This window comes from Camarhynchus parvulus, chromosome 1A (assembly GCF_901933205.1).
Source record: "Camarhynchus parvulus chromosome 1A, STF_HiC, whole genome shotgun sequence".
Classification (NCBI taxonomy): Eukaryota; Metazoa; Chordata; class Aves; order Passeriformes; family Thraupidae; genus Camarhynchus; species Camarhynchus parvulus.
Window position 1 is genome coordinate 35,138,568 of NC_044586.1, and position 16,839 is coordinate 35,155,406.

Here is a 16,839-nt window from a genome sequence, read left to right on the forward strand (position 1 = left end):
ACCACTTTATTTTGCTGTCTCAGCAAACTGGGTAATGATGGACCACTCAAATGCAGCATGTGCAGACCTATAACAATGAAATAGAAATTAAAAAAAGAGATACTGGTGATTCTGATACCAGTATACTTCAACAACCACGGCACCAAGTCTGGGTGAGACCTGGCTAAAGATTTCTTGCATGCAATTATGTCAAAATTTTACCTAAACATCTATCACATCCACCAGTCAAGCCAAGCATGAGGACCTGTAAATCACAATTGGAACTGCTTCAATTAAAAAGTTTTTGAGTGTATTGCCTTGGTGCTGTGGAAATATTGATATCACTTAATTATTAATGCAAAATCAGTGACAGAGGTATATACTAGGTGTATTGATGGTTCTGAAGCTAAAGAATAATTTAAGTGTTTAAAGAATGGAATTAAATTTGTTAACTGCAGTAACCTATTTTTCAATTTCAAATTGATCAATTTCCTGGTTTTCTCTTAACTCCCCCTTTTTTTTTTTACTTCCTGCATTTTTTATCTCTCCAAGTAGCACTTGGACAGGGGCTATCCATCTGCTGCCTTGTGAACTCAGAAACTGCTCTTAGTCACTCAGACCAAGTTACAGGCATTTCGCCACATTCTGCCATTTCTTCCCTGCATCCCCTACTCCTGCCACCACCTTCTCCCACAGCTTATCAGTTAAAGTTACTGAGTAGTTACATGTAACAATATCTGCCTCAGCTACACTCAATACACCCAAAGTAAACACTGTCCTTTTCAGAGTTTAAGTGCGCTCAGATCTTTCTGCATACTGGAAACTTAAGAGCGGAAATTTCAAAAGCAACTCAAGTATCATAACTAAGACATAAAAAAAAAAAATTTCCAAAATAATGGCCTTTGAAGATGCTAACTACAGGAATTCAATGAGATCACATTTGTTCATATGATCACAGATCAAAGCATGTCATGCTGCTATGAATATGAAATCAGATGTCTTCTCCCCATGGTAAGCTGGTTTTCAAATGGACTCATAAAAAATAGCGAAAAAAGCTGACCATGTCCACTTCAGTGGCTGAAAATACACTTCACTTCAGGAAACAAAAGAATATAAGAGTAAGGCATTTATCTGAAAAAAAAGTGTCTTACAAAAATTTTACTTGCTCAATTCTAGAAACCACAATAGTATTAATAAAATCATAGAAGACAACTAAATCAGTGTTTATTTAGAAGCAGCACAAGTCCAAACAGTGCATAAAATTGCCAAGTATTTATTGTTACAGTTTAAGTGCATATATTACTTCCATAATTTTGTGCCCTTCCACAGGAACAGACACAGAGTAGCTATACAATTTCTTCTTTTCAAAAAGCTTTTACTACTTTGAGATCTCATCTTTAAAATACGGTAATACAGTGAAGTAGTTCCAGGGACGAATTCCAGATCTATATAGACTAGATTTCTAAAGAGTAAACTCAGTATGGAAGGTGTTAAAGTTTTTTAATATTCCCATAAAAGGTGACAAAATAAAAAAGTCAATTGAATTAAGACAGGCAATATACACAAGACACTTGTAAAAAAACCCAGATGTTCAATAAAAAATATTAATCTATCTTCAACAAAAAAGTAAAAGCTTTTCATAAGTTAAAAGTACGGGCCCACACTTCTGAATGTCAACACAGAGAAGTTATGAGGGTATCTCTAAAGTTTAAATACAATCTGTACTAGCTACATTACTTCTGCAACTTTTATAAATGAATGATGGAAGACAGAATTACCTAACACAGGAACCTGAGTATCAAAAATTAAATTTCTATTTTTAAATGGTTTATATGTGTGACTTCCCCCATTTGCAACAAGGATAACGTCCATAGTTTATTTGGCTGAGGCCATCATCTCTAAATAGAAGCCCCAAACAAAATGGGAAACATTTCCACTGCTGAGAAATAACCAAGGAGTATAGTTTGGTTAGAATGCCAAACACTATGGAACAATTCTATACTTATAGAAAAAACCATCTTTCTAAAGAGATGATTGTGAATACACAACTGTCATCTTTAATTTTAAAATATTTGATAAGTACCACAGTATTGACAAATCTTCATAAATATCATTACTTTTGAAATAAAAATGTCAAAAAAGCACAGAAAATTTTATTATTCTTACTGGAACAGCTTAAAGTTTCTACTTTAAATTTAGATTTTTGTTTCCAATGTTATGTATGGATCATTTTTATCAAACCTATTCTCAGGGAAGTGGAGATTGTATCAGGATAGAGAATAGGCAATAAGGCTGAATTCTTTCTTCCTTGCCCAAATACTTCCAAAAGACATTACAAACTGTAAATAATGAGAAATACCAGAATTCACCCAGTCCACCCATGTTACCATTGCCTATATAAAGCCGCAGTGTATTTTGTGTCTAATTTGGATAATAGCCACAAGGCTCCACCGCACTGATTGATGTGGATTAGACTTCTATTTCCAGCTTTCTGCCTTTCCAGATGCTGGGAACTGGAGAGAATAGACACCAACACTTCAGCTCCATAAATGGAGGATAAATGAATCAAGTGCTTCACCTCACTTGGCAATGACCTACATCCACCTGAGGAGCAGCAAGAGCATTATTGACAAAGCACCTTCCTGAGAGATGCTGATTGCCACATGAGGTTTACAGCCTTAACAAGTTGAGATGGGAAGTCCTTTGGCTCTTTGAATGTTTCAGATCCATCTCTTAAAGAGAATTCAACTGGAACTCTTTGGAGTCTCTGAGCAAGACCGAACATAAATTATTCGCATGCAGAAAACCTTAAACCATTTCAACCTCTTGGCCAGAAAAACCATGACATGCCTGGAAGCACCAGAGCAATGATTACAGAAGAAAAAAGATTTACAGCGTTGTTGTCTAATATAGGTTTTCCAGATATGTGCTTGGAGTCTTTTGTTTGGTGGTTAACAACCATGCCAATTGTCTGGTCAAAACCTGGAAAAAGATAAAAACTTCATTTTACAAAGCCAACAAGATGAAGAGAAACTTAGTAACCAAGTAAATACACCTTCCAAAATTTATTTTACTATAACAGTGAAGACATCATCAGACTAAGCTAAATTACAGTTAGTTTAATTTGGTACCTTCACGCAAAGGATGCTGTTTTGAACAAAAACAACTTATTACCAACATGTTTTGTGGCGTATTTGTTTTAAAAGGAAAATTATGGAAACAACATTATTACTTAATCTGACAGAAAACAAGCTCCTAACAAAGGCTGAATTTATAAATTCTATTTACACAGCAATTTTATACTACCAGCAGCTAGTTTTTTCCTGTAGTACTTAGGTAATTGCTTGTATTATCTGCCTTTGTATTATCAATACTTTAATATTACTTCATTAGGTATTACTGTACAGACACCATTATCCTATGTTTTGTCCAGCTGCACCATTCTGTATGCTGGTAAAAGCACACCAATCTAGAATGCTTGATCTTAACTCACTCTGTAGTGAAGTGTAACTGGGTATGTGCACATGCACACTTTTAAGGTTGGAACATTCTAAATGAAATCAGTATATTTTATATTAATTTTTTTCTTCTTAGATTTTGCTTTCAACACTCACAACCTGGAAACTTCAAAGAAAGCTGCTACTTTAATTAAAAAAAGTTCTGCACCACAGACAAAACTTTAAAAACCCCCTACTACAAAACTCCCTGGCAGGTATATAGTTGGTAATACTGTTTTGAAACATACATTTAAACCTGGCCTTAAATAATGCAGAAGAACTACAGAAAAATCAAACTTCAAAGTCTAATGGCTTAACTCTCAACACTTGCTATGTTTTAGAGAGTAGTACTTTCTTTGAGGAAAAACTGGAATTATTTTTTTCTAAAAATATGCCTCAATCGTACATAAAATGTATAATCCAATGATGAAAAGTAGGTAAAGTAACAGTCCTTCTGTTAGTTTTGGTATTTACAGAATAGGTATAGACTGTTAACATGGGTAAATTTGAAACTTATTCTGCACAGCTATTCAAAATTTTAATTAATAACTGTGCAGGCAGGGGTGGATTTTCTTTCAGAAACTGTGGGTACCACAGGCTATTAGATACACCACATTTAGGAGTATCACCAAAAGAAAAAACATTGACAGAAAGGATTAGCAGCATACTGTTTAAAAAAAAGAGACAATTCTTTATTCCTGCTGCCATATTTACTGTTTTTCAGGATGCTGCAGAAACTAGAGTATTCCTTCTGAGTCCATACTGAAAAGGGAACAAAAAAGCGGGCTGAAGGAGAGACACAAATGAGCAGCACAGTTTTGCCTGCATCACATCACATATATACCACAGCATGTACATGCACAACATAGTACACATACTCCAGCAATGCTTTCGAATTTGTAAAAGAAACTGTGTAACTTGCACACTGTCCCTGCTGCAGCTAAAAAGGTAAGTTGCTGAGCATGGAAAAAGTACATGAAAGGAAGAAGAAATAGATGCTGATAAATGCAGGCATGCATTAGTTAGGTTTACTCCATTCTCTTAATGCATCTGCCTCATTAGGAGCTTGAAACATTGTCTGAGTGCTTAAGTGTTTCTTGCTCAGGACAGAAATATTTAAAAATTCATCAAATAGTTAAACACTCCGTTGTACTTTGAACTTCAATGGAATTACAAAGAATAGGGCTGTATAGCCAAATCCAGAGCATCAAAAACAGTTGGTAGATCTCACTGTAAAGGCAGACCTAAAGGATTTGTGTCTCTGAGGCAGTTCATCTGCACATTCACACCTTGACTTCAAATTAATAAGTATACCAACAATGAAACCTGGAAACTTAAGTTCTCTCTGTAAACAAGCTGCTAAACACAACAGTGTCACATATGGTTTCTAAACAATTTTGAAACATTGGATAAGTTTACAGCTTAGCCCGAAGGTTGTCTGTAGTGTTTATTCACAGGCAATGATCCTTCAAGGCAATCAGTAAACACTGAAATAAATTAGTATCAGCCAGTCAACATTTTTTTTTAAATGCATATCATCTTTTTATTTAAAGTCACAGCTAGTTTATGATAAGCTTAACTTATAGGAAACAGTGCTCTGTATTACAGAGCTTCTACAGGAAGCAGTGAAAAAAACCAGAAGGTAGAATATTGTTCACTTTTTCTTACTTAATTCTTACATTTGAGCCTATTGCTAGGACTTCAAAATTAGGAATGGAGCTTCTGCAGTGACAATTTAATCCAACTAAATGGATAATATTAAACTGACATTCTTTCTTCTAAAATGTTACTATAATTAGACATATAGAAAAGGAGAGGGCAGCAACTGCTTCTTCCAAGGTAACTTGTTGGGTATCTCTGTCTCTTTCAGTCATCAGCATGACAATAAGCTACAATGAACAAATCAAAACGTGGAAAAGGGCCAACCACCTTCGCTCCTTTTCATTACTATGTCCATTTGCTCCTTTGTCCTTTATGCTGCTATTTCTGTAATCTTGCCATTTAAAAATCATATCCCCAGCCCTTCTTGAAGTTCAAGTCAAATTTTAGGTTACATTGGGAGAGAGGGGAAAAAAAAAGAAAAAAGAAGACTCTTACCACTGTATTGCATCGTAGCTCCCAAATACGAATCAACAATTGATCCCAGTAGGCCAGCTGCTGCACCAAACACTATAATGGGCCATTGTGGAGCAGATATCTCCAGATCACTCACAAAAAGGAGCTGAGTTATAAAGTAGGCTATACCTACTGTCATGCCTCCAAGCAAACTTGAGATCAGGCCCACTAAAGTAACTGCTCCATTAGTACCTAAACCAAATAAAGTATTGCTGATTTACAAACTGATTTTAAAAGACTTGTGATAATTTAAATGTTTTACATGAAATCCAAACTGCCCATAGTGAGCTTCTCCCCTTACATCTACTGTAGCTTTTTACAATTCCCATTATGCTGTTGAGCAGCTTAGCCTGCACCATTACTGCCTGTTACTACTCCTTTCCTGTCTCTAGGGCTAGTTCTCTAGAAATATTCACCAGCATTAAATTAAATAAAACTATACAGCACACACCTCTCAATGTCACCTGGTATTTGTCTGCTCTAGGAGGTGGTGGGGTAATAAAATAAGAGATTTGCTCAAGAAAAACAGACCTTGAGATGTACACATTAAAGCAATACCCTCTTTCAGAAGTAGTATACTACGACATGTTTTACCAGCACATTTAAAAAGAAAAGAACTAAATCCATAAACAGAGATGTTTGAGAGCTCATTGAATAAAAATCTGAGGAATGCATATAAAAAAAAAAAATTCCCGTGCACTTAACTCCTATCCAACAAGATCTATACCTCTGATCAATTTGTCAGCAAGACTCAAAAAAGGCATATTGCTTTAAAGCAGCAATGACATCCACCATGGAGACAATGTTTGACAGACAGGAAGTTCACTGTATTCACTCTTGGTAGGATATTAAAGGAAATGAGTGATTTGGTTATGAAGTGAATTTTCTCTACTGTCTCTGTTGAATATAAATGTATTCTACTGATTAAAATAATGCCTGAAAAATATCAGTTGATAACTTGCATTATTCATATTAGCAGTATCAACTCTTTTACTATTGTCAGAGATTAGAAGTGACAGCATTCAGAATGATTTTAGCTCCGTGGCTGCTATGCTCATGCATCTCATCAACAAGATGCAGAAGAAACACAGTTGACTATATTCCATTTCAGAGAATGCCTTCCTGATAACCTTTTCAAATCCCAGATTTCTGATATTTGTTTTTCTATGTCTTTCTTGGAACTTCTCAAGTTGGCTGCATAATTCAAAACAGATTAACAAAATTTGAAGAACATGCAGAAGAGGTAACACCTTACCTACTGGAACCTGTTCCCAGGTTGTTATCAATCTTGGTTTGCTTTTACTCATAACACTACCAATCTCTGAAGCCCACGTATCACCAGCAGAGCATGCCAAAGCTCCCAAAAGGGATAAGCACATCCATGATGCTGTGTATTCCTTTGAAAAGTCAATAGGAATTTCACCTGGTCCATTTTCTATCATATATAAGAGAGCCAGCTCAGTAGGAACACCACCATTACAGAATACCTGAACCCAATTCCTCTGGCCACCTGAAGTACAGAAACTAAATTTTAGTAATTTCAGGCAACAGCATGAGGCAAAAGCAAAATAATACATATAAAAAGTTAAATTTAAAAAGATACACATTCAAAACAGAAAATTTATGGCAATTTATTTAACAGAAGCAAAAGCAAAAGCAAAGGCTTGCTAATATTCACAGGGATAGGGTCGAGAGGAGTCTTAACAGTGTTCCCTGTTCTAGATGTTACATCTCATCTGACCCTTTGAAGGGAACAAGAAACATACAGTAGTTATTCTCTACAAGGGATCTAAAAGAATTGAAGTATTTTGGCTTACCTTCTTTGTATTCTGAATCTATTTGTTTCTTTATATCTTTTTTCCACTTAGTAAGTTTTGAAGAAGTAACAAAAAATACAAACAAAGAAGAGAAGAAACTGTAATTTGCGACTGTAAGGATAAATCCAACCACCAGTCCTATGAAGAAAAAAGAAGTATATAAAGTTCCTTCATGTAACAATGGTTGTTTTGTAAAGCAATTAAGTACTTCAAATTTTCTGAATATGAAGAGTATCTTCCTGATAAACCTAAGACAATCATGCAATAAGAGATTCCATTGAAAATTACTAATTTTATTCTAACTGCTGAAGCATGTGATTTTTAAGACCTTTTGCCACAAATCAGTTATACTGTTCAAAAATAAAAGAGAAGCAATAACACCCCCAGAATCCAAAGAATATATAATTGAAATTCAAGTACTGTGCCTGAACAATATTATTATTTTTATAAGGAGCAAATATATATCTGTGGCTCTGTCTCTATCAGCAAGTTTATCACCAGTTTAGGTATTGAATCCCACATCCAAGGTCTCCAAGATAACCTGTAAAACCCTCCTCCATATCTTAGCACAAGTTACTTCTCTATTCTTTTCTTTTTTACTTTCTTATTTTTATTACACCTCTTTATTTCTGTAATTTTTAAAGTATTTGATCTCCTTGATGCAATTCACTTTTATGTCCCGTTTCACAGGGGAGGCCTAATTTCACTCCTCACCATGAGATTACAATTCTGAAGGACTGAAAGAAAAATGGTTACATTTAGGAGCAAATGCCAGTATAAATCGGCTAGCAGAGCTGTTAAGAGGTCAGAACATAAAAGTCAGAAAGATTTTTGTCAGCGTAGAAAATGCTTCACTTAACTCTCACAGACAGAAGATTTGCAAAATGGGTGACAAGGGAAGGAAGGATTTGAGGCCCTGTTTTACTCCACTGAACATCAATTCAGGCAATGTCACAAGACAAGGGTGAATCACCTCACCCTGAAACATTGCATCAGATTTCAATAAACACTATTGTACACTACGCTGGGCTTTTCATCATGTGGTCTACAAAAACGTTTCAGAAACAGTCATTTGTTCTTAGCGAAGTACAGATTTAATTTTCTTATTTTTGCTGGGCAAAAAAATGCCTAGAACTGCTTCTGTTACAGAAAGGGGAACCATACAGAAAAGAGAACTGATTTCCCTCCAAGCAGGAAGGCTGCTGACATGATCAGTTTAGGGTCTTTCTTTACCACTACCTCTGCCATTTCTTTGTTTCTCTGTGAATCCTTCTATATGTTAAACCAAACCATATGATTTAACTGCATACTGTACTGAAGTTTAAAAGAGTCTTCCAGGTTTATATAACTATAATAGTATTAATCAAATAAATTATGAACAGTAGCACAGGGTTAACTTGACTGTTTAAACAGGCATGAGAAAAAAACCCCAGTATGAATCTGGGGTATGTATGCTTACATTTATATTTTATTATAATAGAACTAGGTAAAATCTTAAACTGCAAACAATAAAAAGGACCTTTAGTTTACCAAACATTCAGCTTAAGTCTCAGAAAAAACATACCTCCCAATGCACCACTGTGATCTAGACTCTTCTTCTTAAATCCCTGTGTAGCAATAATTAGTGGAACCAAGACTGAAAAAAGCCAGCGCCATGGAGAAATAGGTCGTAAAGTACCTGATAAATGAAGTAACAGGGTTACACATGATCCTCATAAAGCCTTTATGTCTTCATGTCTGAAAAGTCATTATTTCCTGATATATACTTAAATTTTGATCATAATAGAGATTAAAACTTTTTATTCTTCAGAAGATATTCATATGGACAGAAGAACAATATATCTGCAATTATCCACTCAATTTTTCCATTCAGCTATCAAAAGAAAATATATTTCATGAACTGAAATTAATTACCAAAAAATAGCAAAATGTGACAAGAAATAAATACAGTGATATTTTCCATTCTAAAAGGGATTTATGAACCTCAAAAACTAACATCTGAATTTACTGTGACAGAATTCCACTACCAAAAAAAGCCAAGCAAGACAGTCTGCTAGGTGAAAATAGTGTGACCACTTTATGAAACACCAGCCCTGCCAGTTCTTCTGAAAGATGATGTAAGGCTTTTGATGTAAGGCTCTTTAAAATATACTTTGAGCTGATTACTTTCTCAGCAAGATTTGAAGTGATAGTTTCAGTTTGAAAAGCACACAAACTCCTAAAAGCTAAAGCAAATAGTTAATGTAGGTTTTGAAAAAAAATTAAATTTTGAGAAGTTATTTAGTACATCTCCTACACAAATACAAGACACCACGAATCTTGCACTCAAGTAAGTCTCAATCTTGTAAAACAAAGATTTCACAGAGGCACAGAGGCTTGTCTTGCTGGAAAGATAAAAATGATGGTTTTCAACAAGAACTTTTGTGTCATCAGTACCCCAACCTCCGCACAAACACTGGCTCCCTGGTGCAAAGCAGGACACAGTAAAACACTCATTGCAATGTAAAGATTCACAAGAAAAAAATTCTCTTCTCTGTACTGAAAAGCCCCAAAGCCATAGTAGGTGAGCAAGCCCAGAACTGAGTCTGAAATTCAGAAGAAGAACACCAGCTGTGGATGAAGAGCCCTCCAGTGCTGTAGCCTGGTATTGCTTATCACAAACCAAGGCAGCTCTTGGTGCCAACTTGAGTGTAAGTAGTACTGGAACACAAAGGGGTTCCTTTCCTTTGGCTAACAAACAGAATTTTCATCTCTTCAAGGTCATTTTTAAACTAAACCTTTTGGATTTCCTTGTAGGAGAGAAAAGTATTTGTATTAAATTACTACTAAGTAAGACCAAGATAGGATTTATAATAAAACAATGAATTGACACTCTGGTTTCACTAACATCTGGCCCACTGTTTGGTGCTTAAGAATTACTATAAACTGTACATTATTAAAAGAAAGTTTGTGGTATTTTTGTATTTATATTACATACTGTGAATTTCACCACTTTTATGGGCTGAACCATTTTAAGTCCATTAACTACTGTATGTTTAATTCACCTCCTTCAAAAGCCAAGGTCTTTCCAGTCTCAGGCAAATGAGTAACAGAAGTTTTAGGTCATTCTTGTTCCATAACCATTCCCTACAAAAAGGAGGGATTGTCCACAGTTTTCTCCTTTCTATCAGGCCCTGTCCTGATTTAGCTGGTACCAGGTCTCTCCATGCTAAACTGTAAATCCCCACTCACCTATAAGAACAAGGACTAGAATATCCTAATTGTCAGAAAAGCTATACCTTTGGAGAGCAGACACACATAAATGAAGTTGCATGTTTAAATCCCACTTGGGTAGCTACAAATGACACAAAAAAAAGCTGGTTGTGAAGCCTGCTTCTGCATACCTTCTACACACCTGGCATCTCACTACAAGCCAAACCAGAAGTATGCAAACAATACAGATTTAATGCTGTACCAGAAGTAACCCATCCTAAATCACTGAAAAACACTGAGCAGAGACATGCAAATGCCTCTACAAAAGTCAGCTTATACTGGTGGGTTATTTATTGTAACAACTTCTGGACCCAGGGTGTCACTAGGCAATTGAAGGTGCTCATACTCTATCCCTATGCACTTTCAGCAATACTGCAATGACACTGGAGCTCTTCCAGCATCAAACCAGCTGGGATCTGAATGGTAAGTCTTTACCTGTCTTAGAAACACAGTTGAATTCTTCTAGGCATAAACTGATACTGCAGGCAGTGTCAGTTGCTTTTGCACACTGCTGTAAGAGAGGCCCTAGAGCTGAAAAGAGAAGACTACAGAGAGGACTTGTGTCCCTGCAACTGCACACAACTAAGTCACAGCCAGCCTGAGCAGAACGCTGAGCTGCCAGCACACACCTCAGCCAGCCACTCCATCCATACATCCCTCTCTTACACCATTTCCCGTTTCTCTATTCCTCGACTAAGGAAGTCTTCCTGCATGACCTGTTCTGCACGTTGCAGATGCTGCTGATTCCTAAAACAGTTTTGAAAGCTGGCACACTCCTCCCATGCTGCCATGTACTTCCCCTGATACAGAAAGACCTCTGTCAGCTCAGCTTTTCCTTTCACTTCTTAATTTTTATTTGCTTTCTTTTGGAGAAAGACATCACAAAGGACACCAACATTTTAAATTGTACATGATCCCTGGGCAGAGCTGCAAGTAAGCGGCTGTCAGCATCTTCTAAAGCCCTATCGCCTACTGTAAGAGGTGCGGCTATCAGCTCTACTGACGGAGGAAGGAAGGGGCCGCGCACACTCCTCCTCCCATTTTTGTCCCCTGCCTAGAAGGGCCGGAGAGGAGGGTTCGCCCGTGACCGTGCCATGCCAGCCTCTCCCGGCCTTTGGACTCACCGTAGTACGTACTTGCAGTCATCGACACGATCCAGAACGCCAGCGAAATACAAATGAGCAAGTTCAGGATGACCATATTCGCCATCATCTTGAGGTATTCTCTGAAGAAATCCTCCTGGTAATAGGACATGGGAATCAAGAAGGACAACACCTGATGGGAAAACACAAGGCGCAGGGCATCAGCGACACCGCCACCACCACCTTCTTCTCCTCTTTCTCCTCTCGCCCGGCCGGAGCCGCGGGCGGGCCCGGCCCGCACCACCCTCGGGGGGCTGCCGGGAGGCACCGAGGCGCTCATGGACAGGCTGCTGCGGCCAGCCCGGCCGGCCCACGCCGGGCTGCGCTGCGCGGCGCCGGGCGGCCGGAGGCGGTCGCACCGCCCGGCCCCGTCACCGACCTGTTCCCTGGGGCCGCGGGCGCCGCCGCCATCCCGCCCCGCGGCCTCCTCGCGCATGCTCCGCTGGCAGCCGCGCGGGGCCGCCCGCGCCTGCGCCGCAGCGAGGGGGCGCTGCGGCTGCGGCTGGGGCCCGGCTGGGCCCGCGCTGTGAGGAGCTCTCGGTGCCCTCGGGCGGGGATGGGGTCGCGCCCCTCCGACAGACGCTGCCAGTGGAGATCCAGTTTGCGAAATTAAACCAGGAATGACACGCCTGTGAAAGGCATGAAGTCTTTGGATAATTAGTGAGACCAATGAGTACCTGGATGAGGTTTGAAACTTGTTGGAGCGCTTCGAAGTTCATTAACAGCAGAAGAAAGAGACTTGAAACGTTTCCTAAAGTTGACTTGGGATGAAAACATGCCAAACCTGCCTGGTGGCTTTTCTTGGGGCACGTCAGAATGACTCCCAAAACACTCGAGTTGAAAATAAGCTGACATTAGCTACGGGACAGACTGCACAGCTCCGACTTCCACACATCAGAGGCTTTGTCAACAAAGCACAGTAAGAGGTGAAACTTCACAACTTCCCAAAAACCCATTGTTTTGAGGCAGCAGCCTCAAAATAAACGAGAAATAAATGAAATAAGTAAGACTTCAGGCTTCCCAGGAGATAATGCTGAAGAAGCATTTCAGTATTCCGTGCTTGATCAGTGGAACATAGACCAAAACCTTCAAGTGGCACCGATGAGTCCCTTCATGAACATCAATAAATAATATCAGGTGCTTTTTTCCTATCGACTTATAGCAGCAGCAGCAGAACAGAATATTTTTTTAAATATTCAGCAAGAGGCCGAGTAATACAAAAAAGGATAGGAAAAGATCTTTGATACAAAAGAGAAGTAGTTTTAAAGCTAGAAAATTCAAGTGAGCAATCTTGATTTAGGAGATTATAATTTCCTTACTGAATTTGAGAATAATTCTGGCTTGTGGAACGCATTTATTTTTGAGGCATGTTCTCTTATTTTCCATTCAGTATCTGGAGTAGCTTTCTATCAAGGTGTGAACACAGTCCATGTGTTCAAAAGACTGTGTGAACACAGTCTTTTTCTGAGAGAAAAAGAACATGATTCATTTCTCTCAAAAACTTGGATATATTTTCATATTGATGTGAAGGAAATACACAGTTATGACTCAGAGCTGCTTCTTCAAATGTTGTCTAAACTAAGAAACTTACTCCTTAAAGATTTACCTGATTTTAGTTGAAGAAAGTAGGCCTGTTCCAGAGGCTAAGTTAATACTTGGTTGTTTGCAATGTATTTTCTCCAGGCAATTAGAGACAAAACTTGGATCAGGTGCCTTAGACAAGGCTTTATCTTATTTTCTGCTATATTTATTGGTAACAAATACTGGTAACACCCATAATTATCTCAAGTAGAGATACCTAAAACAGTAATACTAATGTAGGAGCACTGATTTTGATACATCTAGTCTTCCCTCTTACCTCCCAAATTTTCGTTCAACATCCATCTGAGGTCTGAATTTGAGATCTAACAATCAGACACTCAGTAGCTGGGCTGCTTTGTAAGAACAGGATACCTTTCAAGAATAGCACTGACATGACATTGCTTAGGCTCTTCTGCAAAAACCTAACTAGTTGAGATTTTCAACCAGAACAAGATGAACTCTACTTTAAACTGGTGGCTGAACAAGCAGCTGCTTGTTCTGGTACAATGAACTCCCATAAACGTACTCATTCAAATACATCCTTAACTGTAATAAGTTGTTTTATTTAATTTATTGCTTACTTTTTGTTTTCTAAACTGTAACAGACTGATACTGGAATATCTGATGGAGAAAGAAATGTTCCTGCAGGAATCCTAGAGCCCTGGCTGCTGTGCGTGGTTCTGTAAAACTGTGGGATTGTGATTAATGGTAACACACAGGCTGGTGTGAAGAGGGGGCAGGTTTGTGGAGCTCTAAAGGACTCTTCAGCTTCCTTCATAGATCCCATCCCCATGTGAAGTAGCACTTGGCACTGATTTAGGGACCTACCAGACTATTGCACTGGTTTATCTAAAGACCTGGTCTCTTGGCTTAAAGCCAAAGGTGCTGCTGCTGCTGGAGTTTACCTGAGCAAGAACAGCAAAAGTGACCACAGCTCTCCACTCCTGGTGTGAGAAAGGTGGTTCTGGTCAGGAAATGTCTAACAACCAGTGCATGAATAATGTTGGCTTTGACTCCTTTTTCAGCTCTGAGTCTTTTGTTAAATGTGGCTTCATACATTTTTCTTCCAGTGTTTCTGATTGCCAACTAATTTTCCTGCAGTATCTTGGTACACATTAAATGTTGCAAGTAGATTAAAAAACAAGGAAGAAAGTAGATTAGAAAACAAAGAAAAAAGGCACACAAAATTAGACTTCTTTCTACATTTGGAAGCTGAAAGAAGTAGCTACAGTTTTGAAAGTAATGTCTACAACAGGTCTGTAATTGCCCCATATATTGTGTTTAAACTACTCTTTTCTAGATGTTGCCATTTTTTTCACTAGGTCCTGTAATAATGGTAATAATAGCAACAACAACAACACCAGCACCACTTTTAATTAGTAAAAGCTGGGTTTTTAAAAAACTTAAATTGCCATCTTGCTTACAATATTGTGAATACAGAATGAATGTATTTAAAAAGACATCCTGAAACAGTCAGAAAAGCATTATGTATATTTAATACATGCAATACATTCATTTCATAGTCAGTTTTTACTTATAACCCTCCCCCATTCCTTATTCTAATCACTACTAATAGTAGTGATAAGCTTGAGAATTAAAAAAAACAAGAAACAGTTGCTGACAACAAATAGATCTGAAAGCTTTTCCTCACACTTTCCCATCCAAATACATATGTGGAATAAGAAAAGCTTGAAAAGTTTAAATTAAAAAAAAAATGGAATTATAAGCTACCCAATATTTGGAAGAAGAGTTTCTTCTTACCTTTTACCTAAATGTATGGGATGCAAAGCACTGCCAGTGCAGTCTCTGGGAGAAAAAAAAAAGAAGAAAAAAGTATGATTTAATAAGAGGCAGGAATGTGAGATTATTAAAAGCAGCACAACAGAAAGAAGAGAATAAGATGTTACTGTACACAGCATGCTAATAACTCTTTTACACATTCTTTTCCTAGGAATTTAGTAGATTTGCCATAATACAGCAAAACATTTCTAAACTTTTATGACAATTTTAGAAATAGACTTTCTGACTTACTTTTTTGTATCTCGGAGATAGGACTTTCCAGTTGTCTTCACTGCTTAAAACATTATTTACACTTATGCTTGATAGAATGCATTATGAATAATATAGCTTGAAAGTTAAATACTAATTTAAACATCTTTTATTCTCCTTTGTTAATCTTGTTTTCTCAATACAACAACAAATAATCTTGTTTTCTCAATTGTTTTTTCTTTGATTGAAGACAAAGTACTGTTCAATACATGAAATTAAAAATCTGTAAAAATTGTTAACATTGTATTAAGTTAGCTGTTCACAAGAGCATTGAATAATATTCACACTCTTAGAAAAGACAACATAGTAAGACTGTAAAATTTTATGCTGATAGTTTATTTAGATAGTTACAGAAAACAGAAGGGGAAAAGTTATACTGCAGATAAATATTCATCTTAAGTAGAGCATTCATAATTAGTAGCCACCTGTGAAAATAGCAACCAAATTGCAAACAGTAATTTTCATACCAAAGGAGTTGCTATACAGATGAATTCCTAACATTTTTGAGGCAGTTAAAAATGTCAGTGCTTAACATTGTAGCAAAACTATTCATACCAGGATTTGGATTGTGGACTATAAAGTAGCAAATGAAGAATAAATATCCAAATCGCTTACCAAAAAAGAAGAGAACCTAGAATGAAGCTTTAAGTATTAAATTTATCAAATATGTGAGGATAGGCTTTTGCATTGTGTTAAATTAATTTATCCAAGGGCAACGACACCAATTATATTTATTCCTAGTAGCCTAATTGTCCGTTTTCCAGTCATTTATTACAAATGACCCGGCTTTTTCCTATGTGTTTATGCTGTGCTTTTCTACTTTATCAAGCAGATAAAGGAAAGAACCAACATATTGAAAGTAGCATGTGTTCAAGATTGTGATATCTCTAGTATATTTGCATTTTACAGAGAAGGGAGTTAAAGAATTAAACTAGAGTGCAAAAATATGTTAAAGAAAAAAAAAAGAGTTAAGCAGTGGGTAATTAATTAATGGGGAAGGGTAACATTAAGCAAGGCAGGTAAAGGTCTAAAAGGACTATGCACAAGGAATGACCATCTTCAGTCATACACTTGCCGAGATGGTAAAGAGACTTTGAAGTTGCCGGGGGAGGAGAATCTCCTTTCAGCCCAGTCCCACTGGCTTGATGCCAGTGCCCCCACAAGAGATGCCCAGAACCTGGAGGAAGATCACAGTGATACCTAAAGATTTTTAGCTTCTTTATATATATTTATTTGTAAGTTTGTAGATTTTAATATGTAGCTGTATAGTTTCTAGCACTTTCTTACACTTTAGAACAGTAGTTACCCTTTCTCACACATTATGCCACCTTCTTAAAATGCTGTTTGGTGTTATTTTCAAGGAAAAGGATTTCCAACAAGGACAGCTTGTTTTGCACCAGCACCTGG

The 16,839-nt window shown here is 37.4% G+C and overlaps 1 protein-coding gene across 3 annotated transcripts; it reads right to left on the minus strand.

Annotated features, from left to right (window-relative positions):
- Positions 1-1,460: 1,460 nt before the first annotated feature.
- On the minus strand, positions 1,461-15,170 carry TMEM19 (transmembrane protein 19). Of its 3 annotated transcripts, none has more exons than XM_030960674.1 (7): positions 15,145-15,170; positions 11,785-11,935; positions 8,973-9,086; positions 7,409-7,546; positions 6,847-7,101; positions 5,574-5,783; positions 1,461-2,961 (listed from the first exon to the last, which is right to left on the minus strand). In XM_030960674.1, exons 2-7 carry the CDS (start codon positions 11,912-11,914, stop codon positions 2,798-2,800), a joined length of 1,011 nt encoding a protein of 336 aa, XP_030816534.1. In that variant the 5' UTR covers positions 11,915-11,935; positions 15,145-15,170; the 3' UTR covers positions 1,461-2,797. The 3 variants fall into 3 exon arrangements, with proteins under 3 accessions (XP_030816534.1, XP_030816533.1, XP_030816532.1); XM_030960673.1 differs by lacking the exon at positions 15,145-15,170 and adding an exon at positions 12,182-12,229; XM_030960672.1 differs by lacking the exon at positions 15,145-15,170 and having other exon boundaries at positions 11,785-12,082.
- Between the last annotated feature and the right edge of the window lie 1,669 nt (positions 15,171-16,839).

Bases quoted from the DNA above. Each gene is read 5' to 3' on its own strand.
- TMEM19 (XM_030960672.1), bottom strand. From the start codon at position 12,082: ATGAGCGCCTCGGTGCCTCCCGGCAGCCCCCCGAGGGTGGTGCGGGCC. The intron at 7,547-8,972 runs GTATGTTTTTTC...TTTTCTTCATAG, and splicing joins TCACAGTGGTGCATTGGGAG to GACTGGTGGTTGGATTTATC. The intron at 5,784-6,846 runs GTAAGGTGTTAC...TATTTGGTTTAG, and splicing joins CTGGGAACAGGTTCCAGTAG to GTACTAATGGAGCAGTTACT.